The 11,699-nt window shown below is 35.2% G+C and overlaps 1 protein-coding gene across 1 annotated transcript; it reads right to left on the reverse strand.

The window, feature by feature from the left end:
* Positions 1 to 205: 205 nt before the first annotated feature.
* LOC142527027 (methionine S-methyltransferase-like) lies at positions 206 to 11,360 on the reverse strand. The gene is made up of 12 exons (XM_075631729.1): positions 11,014 to 11,360; positions 9,809 to 10,002; positions 9,423 to 9,629; positions 9,177 to 9,272; positions 8,476 to 8,664; positions 8,216 to 8,404; positions 7,875 to 8,111; positions 4,188 to 4,322; positions 3,050 to 3,370; positions 2,693 to 2,872; positions 1,124 to 2,089; positions 206 to 648 (listed from the first exon to the last, which is right to left on the reverse strand). The coding sequence occupies exons 1-12, from the start codon at positions 11,255 to 11,257 to the stop codon at positions 346 to 348; spliced, it is 3,261 nt and encodes a 1,086-aa protein (XP_075487844.1). The 5' UTR covers positions 11,258 to 11,360; the 3' UTR covers positions 206 to 345.
* Between the last annotated feature and the right edge of the window lie 339 nt (positions 11,361 to 11,699).

Genomic DNA, 11,699 nt, shown 5'->3' on the forward strand with positions numbered 1-11,699 from the left:
CTTGTTATGAAAAAGACTGGTTATTGCGATTTACTACGAGACGTGTTGTTTTGCAATTATGTGATTGCGAGACAACGCCGGTGTTGCCTAACCCCGGTCTCGGGGCGTGACAGGAGGCTTCACCTTGTTTTCCATGCATGAAATAGAAATATTAATTCACAAAAAGTAAGAAAAAAAAGAGGTCAGTGAAAAAGAGACTACAGAATTTACCTCAAATGCATAATTTATTTCTCAATATATTTTGTGGTACAAACCCACTCGATGACAACAAATTTCACAACAATCAAGTTGTGAAGAAACACAGCATTCCTGAGGTGCGTAAGAATTTAACTTTCAGGGATTAGTTCAGTTACTTACTAAGCTTTTGAATTTTGTGATACAATCTAATGCACGCTGGAAATCACTGTCTGTCGAGCCGAATGTGAAGCGACAGTAACCAGGGATTCCAGTCCATGAAGCACTATTGATGCACAGACCACGGCTCTTCAGCATGACTTCCCCAATATTTGAGTCAAGCGTGATTTCCTGAGTACCAGTACCGGAAGAGTTATTACTTTTGATAGTCTTGCCAAGATAGGCAGAAGGCTTTGGTACAATGGAGACACCACCATGAGCTTCGAGAACATCCCAACCACAACTTTCAAGTGTCTGTCAAGCCACAGATCACAAAATTTGCGTAAATGTGAATAAAAAGATGGCATATCCAGGGATAAACCAAATTTTGATTACAACTATGACTTGGGGGTATATCATGATACCAAACACCAATATACCATTAAGCCATGACCGATAGAAATAATATTTTAAATCGTAAAAGACTGTGCGCCAAATATGTGACCTCCACGCTATCATCAATTGTATCATTTAGTATTGGTTACTTAATGAAGAGGAAGAGCAACTAGTAACAGTACAGTTTAAATTTTTTTAAACCATATTAGGTAAGAAGAGCAATTGTTGCTTCCCCTACAAACACATGCATACACATATATATTTATGTGTGTGTGTGTGTATCGCAAGTATTGAATGTGAAATATGAAGATATTTCAAAAACTATTATCCCTAGTTGACCAATTTTTCAACATCCACGCTAAGTGATAGTATTGATCTCGAGAATAAATTATACCTGCTTCAATTGTTTATATCTATTTCCAAGAAGTTCAGTTTGCTCTACAATGGCATTCAGCAGATCACCCGTCTTCTGCTCTTGAAGATCCAGCAATTTCTTCACTGTATATTTTATAGTGCTATGAGGTTTGCTTAATCCGGCAAAGCTATGGAATGTATCCACAACAGATTGCTGATTTATAAGAAGAAACCCAAACTTAAGCCCACTAGTTAGCATCTTAAAAAATAATCCTCCAAGTAGAGATACACAAAATGTTGGATTGGTAGAGGAAAGTTTCTCCAGAGTAGCTCTCAGATTCCAGCCATCTACACCTTTGGAGTTAAATTCAACCCCTGAGAATGAAGTATCTAGTATAACCCTTGCTCCAAACTTAGCACAAATGGATAAAAGAATATTGATCTCTTTGTTACTGTAAACCATCCCAGTGGGATTGACTATTGGACCAGAAATGTAGATCCACGGTTTGTTTAGAGTCTTTAAAACGTCTGTAAGTGTTTCTTCTGTCAGTTTGAAACCTACTTCCGAAAGTGTAGGAATATTTACAATTTCGGCATTCAAAAATTTTGCAGCAGATACATAATTTCCATTGGTACCAGCAGGGAAGCACAGTGTACCGCCCTCGTGAATGCAGCAGAGCACCCACTTACAGAAAAGTGCCACTGGGCAGTCTGCATATATCAATTCTGTGCTGCTAGCCGATGGGAAGCCATAATTACTGCTAATTAATTGTCTTAAACCATGTGCAACATCAATTTCGGGTTCTGTTATGTTCTGCCTAGCGAAGCTCTCGAAGATGGCAGCCTTTACGGGTGTTATTATGGGCAAAAAACTTTGATCGATATCCATATGGACCAGGGTAGATTTTTCCCGTTCATCTGTTGCCAACTCCGCCTGATCAAGTACCGAGATAGTGGAACTAGAAAAGTCATTGACCTTAGAAGTTCTAGTTGGCTTGGCATTTCTCTGCATGGGAGTAAAGAATCAAGCGAACAGTTGATAAAGCAAATTTTTATAATGAATTTGACGTGAATATCTGTTGAAATAACACTCTCATCAGCAATTTAAGATGTTTGATCACATCATAGAATCTGAAATTGCAATAAAAAAATTTGCACGTTTCAAAAATATCTCAGGTCAAGAACAAAGTACGAAGAAGAGCCAAATCTCTCTGGGTATGCGCATACGTACACTAGTCCAACCTATGCCACGATCCAGGATACAGAATAGGTTAATAATTCGCTACGACAGAAAATCTTGGAGTGTTGGATTATGAAGTTACGATCATTAGGAAGCCATGAATCATGAACCTTTAAAAATAATTGTTTGAAGTTTTAAAGCATTACAGTCTAGATAAAATGCAGAGAGGAATTAAAATATAAAATCATATTTTGGTTCTTCCATTTATCTTCAAAAAATAGTAACGTTTGATAATTTCACGAGGCTTTAAATGGTTTGAAAGGATCGTAACCATCACTTGAGATAAAATAGCAGATATATATTTGATAATAAACCAGACCACTCAAGACATCTCGAATGACAGATGGATATATAAGTTGACCAACTAACCTGAGCAGGTGGACGTCGATCAGCAAGTTGAAAAGACAGAAGCTCATGGAAAAGACAACCATAGTAGTACTGACTAACTATGGCTGTACTTCCTTGTAAGAGTTCCACGGTCTTGCATAGTGCTTTAAACATTGTCTCCTCTTCTGTTATCACGAAGGCCACCTCCAAATCTGAATAAACCTAACAGGAAGAGAAAAGGTATGGGACGAGCTTAAAATTCAGGTTACAATAAAGAGGTTTAGAAATCGTTTAAAAAAAACACTGAAAAAATCTTTGCTTATTTAAATACCTTCTATGTCCAGACTAGCTCCGGACTTCGACCAAATCCCATTACCTAATATTAGATAATTTACACACCTTATTTTTTAGTAAGCCACAGACAATTGCTGCATGTGATGGAAGAGGAGTTCCAGCGAGATATTTTAGGACTCCATTGGAAGTGGGAAGACTAGATAACTCAAAATGCTCCGACATACCGAGAAACAAACGACATCCAATTTCTTTGGTGATATCTAAAAGAAGCTCAAATGCAGAAGTAGTAACTGACTCAAAATGAGCTATCCCAGTGATTACCACCTCTGGCTTCAATTTTTTTATCAGCTCTACCATCAAATCTGACTGGCGAGGTGCTTCAATGACTGTGATTTGTTCCTCAACATTTCTCCCAGGTTTTGTCCGCTACGAAAGAAGCACAAAATATCGGAGTATAGGACCTTCTTTCGCTAGGTTAACACATGAAATGTTCACATATGTGCTTAAATCCTCCTGGACAAACATCTGGGATGAGTCCATGAAAATTCAACATATTGAGATAGTCTCAAAGCATTATAAACAATATATACAATAGCGATCCACGAGAAATAAAAAACAATCTTTTTAACAAGGAGAGATGGTGAGTAAACTGGTTCCGATCTTAAATTAGACACAGAACCACTCTGACCATTACTAAATGTACATCGAAGTATGCATGTATATCTTAGCTGGGAACAAGAGAAAGTATGAACAGGTGCCTATATGGTAAAATTAAAAAAATATCTAAACCACAAATGGAGAAATATAATATTAAAGCACAATATGATAAGATTCACATTGAGAAATAAATTGTTAAGAACACAATTTAAAAGCTGCCGATGCCAAAAAATTAGTTGGTCAACATTTTTAAAAGAGAAAATATTCTGCACAGGAAATACAACAAATGAGAGTGTGATTCAGTGGACATGGCCATGCATGTCAGCAACACACACCTAGAAAGTCTTCACAAACCTTTACTCTTCACGAATATGAGACAGCAATCGGGAACCACTTCTCTTCAAGGACTAGTATGCACTATTTTCCTGACTCACTGATGCCTTAACGTATTTAAAAAAAGCAATCATACATGGCCCTCTCTCAAATATGAAACATTGCTGACTTATAGATTAGGATTATCACTAACTGCATACCATAAAATCAGAAACTAATGTAATTGTACAAAATGACTTCAAAATAACCATACCTCAATATTCAGGGATGTTAACCACTGCCTTGGTAAATGTCGCGATAATTGTTCATCAACAATGGCGAGGCGGGGGGACAACATTCGAAGAGCACTTTCAATTGCCACAATCCTCGATGGAAATATAACAACATTCTAGCCCAAAAAAAAAGCAGGGAAAGAATGCCACGTCAGATATTTATATATTGTTTTGTAATAAACAACCTCACTTTACATAAGAAATCCAAGTTGAAAAGCTATTCTGAAGATGGTATATCAACGCCAAAAGATTCTTTGTCCATAAAGACCTTAAAGCCGAATAATAAGGAAAAAATACCCAGTAATAACTTTTTTCTTTGGAAAAAATGCAAAAGACTTGCAAGTCATCCTAAAATTGAGGTAAGAGCATCTAAAGCAATGTTTGGCAAAATCAGTCTAAGGGCACCCACATTGGTTGGTTAATTGGTGTTAATAACACCCATTAATTTTCGCCCGCAAGAATTAATAATCTTGGCTGACATGGCAGCCAAGAAATTCATCAGAATGAACGGCGTTATTTCGAAATTTGCGACGGTTTTTCGTAAACCATCGCAACTTTGCGACGGTTTTTCGTAAACCGTCGCAAAGTGAAAAGCGTCTATTTTTTTAAAAAAAAGTTGCTATTTGCGACGGTTTTTTAACACCCGTCGCTATGTGCGACGGTTTTTCAAAAACCGTCGCTAATTATCACCAACGGCTATTTTCAAACGGCAAAATTATGCACCAACGGCTATATTCGAAATTACTCACTATATATACTAATCAATTTCTACAAATTCATCCCACAACATTTATCTTTTCATATTTTTAAGCCAAATGGGTGACAATAATCAGAACTCACAAAATCGACCTCGATTTGTTTCTTCTACACAATATCCACCACAATTTCCAAATTGGCCGTTTGTTTCAAATTTCCAAGGTTATGAAAATCCTTCGAATCATCCAAATTACACCTCCCGAGCTCCGTATCCACCGCCTACACCTGAATATTGGCAAAGTATAGGCAACCCAGATTTCATGCCGCCTTATTTTTATGGATTATATAATCCACAATCCACCAATATGCCAATCGAAAACGAGCCGCCAACTCCTACGTTTGTCCCAGAGACTCAGTTGTCCGACCGTGAAACACGAGTTGATCTCGAAAATGTGCAAAATGCTGAAGTAGATGTTGAGGGTACGAAGAAGCGAATAATATGGAAAAAGGAAGAAGACGAGCTACTAGCGAGATCGTATGTCACAATGAGTGATGACCCAGTCATCGGCAATGATCAGAAGGGGAATGATTTCTGGAGACGTGCGGACTACTACAATGACAATCGTCCCGCTGGTTCATCTCGGAAAGCTTTAAACGTGATTCGATCTCATTGGCACAATACCGTCCAAAAAAAGGTAAATTGCTTCAACGCAAATTATAATAGTGTTTACAATACTTATCGAAGCGGCCATAGTGATGAAGACATATTGCGGTTTGCATATGAAAAATATCGTGATGAAAATAATGGAGTTGCATTTAATCTGGAGCATGTGTGGAGAATCATGAAAACACGTCCACTGTTCACTCCACAGTCTGATGATCACTTGGTTGGTACAAAGAAAGCGAGAATCTCAGAGTCGGGGGCTAGCAACACCTCATCGAACAAAGATGCGAGTATTGATTTAGATATAAATGAAGAAGAGATTCGTCCAATTGCTCAAAAAGCCGCAAAAAGAAAAGGTAAAAACAAAGCAAAATCATCGATGGAGGATTTGACAACCAGATACGACAGTTTGTTCGAAAGTTTTACTCAGTATACAGAAATAAAGAAGAACGAATCTGAATGGAAACAAAAAGAACTTGCAATAGAGGAGATGAAAGCAAAAGCGGCTTTGAACAAATCTGAAGCTAAAAAGAGCAAATATTTGCTTAAGGAATACGAAATCCTTTCGAAAGACACTTCACAAATGACGCCGGAGCAGCTTATAGTTCATGAACATCTGTGTGACCAAATTAGAGAGAAATGGAATATGTAATTTTCGATTGATGTAATTCTCTTTTCAATTATCGTAATTCGTTTTCTTTGTATTTTGTGTTTTTTTTAAAGAGATTGTGTTGAATAATATTTTAAATAAAAGAGTCCAACTTTTTTTTCATTTCTTAATAATATTTTAATGAATATTGGAATTAAGTTATTTTTAAAATAATAATACTATTTATTTTTAGTAATATTTGTTGTAAAATTTTAAAAATATTGGAAAGATATTGAAATATTAAAAATAAAAAAAAATGAGTAAGTGGACAGTGGGACCCATAAATAATGAAAGTTGAAATTAAATGAACGTGGGTGTGTGTTAATAATGGGGAAGTGTTAATGTAATGAATATGTGGCTCGTGGACCCCATCATTTTTGATGAGATGGAGAGTTATTAACATGGATTAATTCCGACGGATGCGGATGGCCTAAGGGTTTAATTTTTTTTGCAGAAGATTATATGACAGATCGAGAAACTACACAAAAAGGCATGACTGAGAGTTGCCCCCATGGACAAAGAGATGATTTTTGACCAATTCAAAAAAGGTGTCAGTCCTTGTTCTGTTTGGGTTTGTTTCAACCTACCCGTGCAGAACGGCCCGGATCACTCCACATGAGTGATCCGGGCCCACCTCCATGTAAAAAAAAAAAAAAAAATTGGCTCGAAAAAATCCGAGCCGTTGGATCGTCTCCTGCAGGCAGTGCCCGCAGGGGTAGGGTCGACCGAACCTTCTGTTTGACAACAACAATCACCTTTATTTCCCGTGATGAGTGGAATTAACTATACAAGTAAAAGCAAGTCTAACTACTTACCTAAGGTCATAACCATCCCATTTACATTATTTTGATGCAGGTTTTTTTGCATCAAACACACAAAAAAACGCATCTTCAATTCATCTATTTCAAATTTTACTCTGAAAAAAAATCCCAAAATATTCTCTACTTTTTATTTTATCTCATATAATTTATTCCATCAAAAATATAATTACAAATCAATATATAATCTTATTTTAAACAATTAATTTAAATTAATAATATAAACTAAATAGATTAATATTTTTAAGTAATTCATTCCAGCAAAAAATAATATTTTGAAATACTTTTATATTATATTGTTAATAAAATTAATAAATTTAGAAATTTGATATTTTTAAAAATTCAGATTGTTCTAAATTTGATGTTTTTTTATTTTTATTTATGTCAAGCAGCATGTCGTTTGATTATTATTATTTTTATTTATGCTATGTTGTATTGATATCCTTTACTATTTTTCATGTTATGTACTATTGATATCGTTGTATTTGTTTACCGAATAACAATTTCATAAATTATTGAGTTTATTTAATTAACAATAAAAAAATATAATTATATCATGTCAATACCTTTTTTTATATATGGTAATAATAAATATATTAATTGAATAAAGAATAAAAAGTATAAATATGATTATTTCTAAAATAAATAATTTATTCAATTCTATATTTATTTATGAAATAATAAAAAAATAATCAAGAAACTTAATTGGAAAAAAATGAAAAAAAATATATTAAAATAATAGATAGCGCAGCTACAGTGCTGAGGCGCAAAGAACCATAAAGATAGTGAGTTAAGTTATTTCAATCCCAGTCAATAAGAACATCAAATGCAACTCACTTACATCTGCAGTAAGTGGTACGTGATGGTATGTTCTCATGAATCCAGCAATAAGACTACGAAATCGTCTGCTTCCAGCTGGTGATTCATAAGGGAAAAAAGAAATGTCTTTTAGAACATTAGCAAGATGAGCTAGGAATGGTATCTTCTCATCTGCAACAGAGTCATCTTCAAAGGACAAATCCAAAGAACTGCTGATATCTTTGAATCCATTTCTTAGAAACTCGAAAATTTTTTTTACCTGTCAGAGAAACAGAATGACTATCCTTCACTTTCTTAGTTTCTTTACCTAATTGCACCGCATGGTGACTTTCAAGATGTATCTGTACATTTAAATTTCCATACCTGATTAGGTTGTCGGAGTTGACAATTATATACAGATAAAGCATGAGATATATGACCCCCAGTTTGGGCATAGGCCCAGGCAGTGCGGGCACAAATAGGTTGGTCTCCACCAAGCCCCATGAAGAACTCAAATCTGTGAGGACTATTCTTTTCAATTTCAACTAAAGCTGAAATATCCGTATCAGCAGCCTGCAACATTAGATCTTCAAGATGTGTTTATTTCATGGACATAGGTATTGCATTAAAGTTGTTTTTATCACCTGAATAACTTTAGTTTGCCAAGGCTTGTTAACACGAAGGCCTCGACGCTCAAACAAACGCTTACATACAGCTTGTCCTGGTCGACCTCCCATATTAAATATCATAATCCCGAGAGGTTTTATAACAGAGATACCTTCTTCAACAGCTCTTGCAATAAGCCCTAAGCCAAACTGGTCCTCCACAAAGCCCTGAAGACAGCAAAGAATAGCTCAACAAACCAGTGGATTGAGCATATTTTGAATGGACTGAACATCTCTGCGAAACGAACCGCGACTAGAATGAAATGAATGGCATATGAGACCGCATGTATTTCCGACAATAAAAACAAACTGAAATATCTTGAACATAAGACAGATAAGCGTTGCAAAAATGCATGTGAAAAAACCACGATAATTTTAAACTGAAAATAAACCTAACTGAGCTGATCTCGTTGAGAATTGGATTTGTGAATTTTTCAAGAAGGCGGTTAAAAAAAGTTAGACAAATTTTGAGGGGACAAACAAAATTGGAGTTTTGGAGTGAGTACTCAATATTACAGAGTACATATCTTCAGATACATTTTTAGGCTGCCTTAGTGACAGATTCATGTACAAACAAAACATTCACGATCATAATGCAGTAACATTCTTCATCATGAAGCATTTAGATGCAGGTAAGTCAAACAAGTATAAGAATGAAAAAGTTCACATGGTACACCAACCTGGAGGGCGCAATAGTTGCTCAGGGAATGTAAGAATTCTTCACTGGCATTTTCTGTAATCATCTTGGACATAGCATCAGGATTAGGGTTAAGAATCTGCATAGTGAACAATTTTGGAAGAATCCCTCAAACACCAGAATAAACTCGAAAAAACAAATAACTTTGGCATTACTTTACAGACATGGAAAGCTTATTAATTTCCTAAAAGTTGCATGGAGAATTTCATTCATAAATTGATGAGAATACCTGAGGTATGCATCCAATGATTCGCTCAAGTTCTATGTGATTCTCTCTGCAGTAAGATAGCAGATCAGATTCATGAAATTCGACCCGGTCAAGTAAAGTTTTTTTCTCAGCATCATAAATGGGTTGACCATCATCATCAAAAGCATTCAAATACAGATTTATCCCAGAGATTTTAACTGCTCTTGGATTTATATCAAGTCCATATACCTGCAAAGTGATTTGAGTCCACTAAGAAACCTCAATAGACTTAGTTATCAAGTCTCAGTACAATGAGTGAAACACAATAAAAGGTATAATATCTGGATATTGGATGCATGAAAACTTTAACATATTACGAGAAATAAAACGCACAACCAAAGAACTGTTAGGATTGAATGATTCCAGACCTTTAGAGGCAACCATTTCTCAGCAACTGCAATGGATATCCATCCATTTCCACAACCAAGCTCAGCTACCGTCTTCTCCGTAAAAGTTGAGTCCGGATGCCTGTTCAGTCCCTCATAGAAAGTGAAGGACCAATCCTCAGGGACAAAAATGCTTGGTATAACCATCATCTTAAGTTTCTTTCTCTTCTGAAAACCTGTAATAAAGCTTACGCAAATGTAAATACAACTAAAGTATTCTGAAAATAGGGAGATGAAGAAACTGTTGCAAAAACATTTCAGTCAGCTACAAAATGAAATTTGACCAACATAAAAAAACACAATATAGGCAACCAATAAAGCTCAGACACATATGGACAGAGCAATAAAGGTTGGCAATTAAACTCTTTTGAAGCAGTCCAATATGTCGATTGTTTGCGGTATACACATCCTATGAGCACTAAGAACTCACCTGATATTCAAATTCATCCAGATAGCTACTTAACTGCATTGCTGAATCCATACATCATAGTCAGCCTAGACTGAGCTCGATTAACTTATGTACCCTTTTAAGGCTTCGACATCTTTCATTTGTTCAAACAAAATATTTTTTAAAAGAAAAAAACAAATGATCGCTCAAAACTTAATTTGTAGGGATAAAAGGTTGGTTTTTTTCTTTTCATTTTTTGCCTGAAATAATTTCCGTTTAATTAAATTATATCCCTAAAAATAATATTTTTCTAACTTTACTTTATCCCAAAAAAAAAAACACCAATCATATATTTTATTCCACGAAAATATCACCCAAAACATCTTCTCTAAAGTCTCTCCCAGAAACTCCAAAACAAAAGCCGAAACGCATTATGTCAGCATATCAAGACAGAATCTATGGTACTTGATCACCGACATCTTATACACTGTGCAACTGTATACAATCCAAAATAAAATTATGAATTAGAAGATAAATCAAAGGTCAACATCGTGAAATTTTACAAGGAATTCATACATTCTGCTCGCTTTTTTCCGAACCTATGTACTTTCTAGTTTCTACTAACTTAAACGAGTAAACAAAATCCAAAAAGAAGCACCGAAAAACCATCCAAAAAATTCTGTTAATTGATTGATTAAACCTCCCGACATAAAAATCTTCATCAAATCATTGTAAAATGTAAACAAGCAGAATCATCCAATAATAAGCAATTGAAATATTGAAAAAAAAAATCCTCGACCTTCATACTGATCGAGGTAGACGTCTTGAATTTGGATGTGGTAAGTCTGAAGGCAACTCTGAGAAGCTCCCTCAGATGCGAACCGTTTCTGGAGATCAGACAGGAAGATCCGAACATTGGTTCGGGTACTCGGGTCCTCTAGTCTCTCCAAGAGGGATCGTAGGGCACAGTACGCCGAGTCACCGGACCGTTCACACTGCTTCAGAAACTCTTCCATGGATTCACACACACTCGCACCAGCCATTATCGTCCTGAAAAAACGCAGACACTGCGTGTATATGTAATATGTGCTCTTGTGAGTCACAGAAATGACGACGAAGGGAGGTTTATATAGATATAGGGGGCCGTGTGTATATAAAGGGAATTTATTATAGAGTAGAAAACAAGATATATAATACACGTACAGGAAAGTTTCATATTTATTTATATTTTTATTATTTCAATTTTGTCATTCACTTCTGCTCCATATTTTTTATTTTCATTCGATGGATATTTTATTTAGATTAATATAAAAAAATATTAATTTTTATGTTCAAAATATTATTTATTATTGTAAATATAACAAAATTGAATCATCTCACATATAAATATCCGTGAAATCATCATATATGCTATTTTAATATTATAAAGTGAAGAAGCATTTTAAAAGAATTTTGAAAAAAATATTAAAATTGAATACAAAAACG

The sequence above is a fragment of the Primulina tabacum genome, chromosome 15 (genome assembly GCF_025594145.1).
Source record: "Primulina tabacum isolate GXHZ01 chromosome 15, ASM2559414v2, whole genome shotgun sequence".
In the NCBI taxonomy this organism is placed as follows: Eukaryota; Viridiplantae; Streptophyta; class Magnoliopsida; order Lamiales; family Gesneriaceae; genus Primulina; species Primulina tabacum.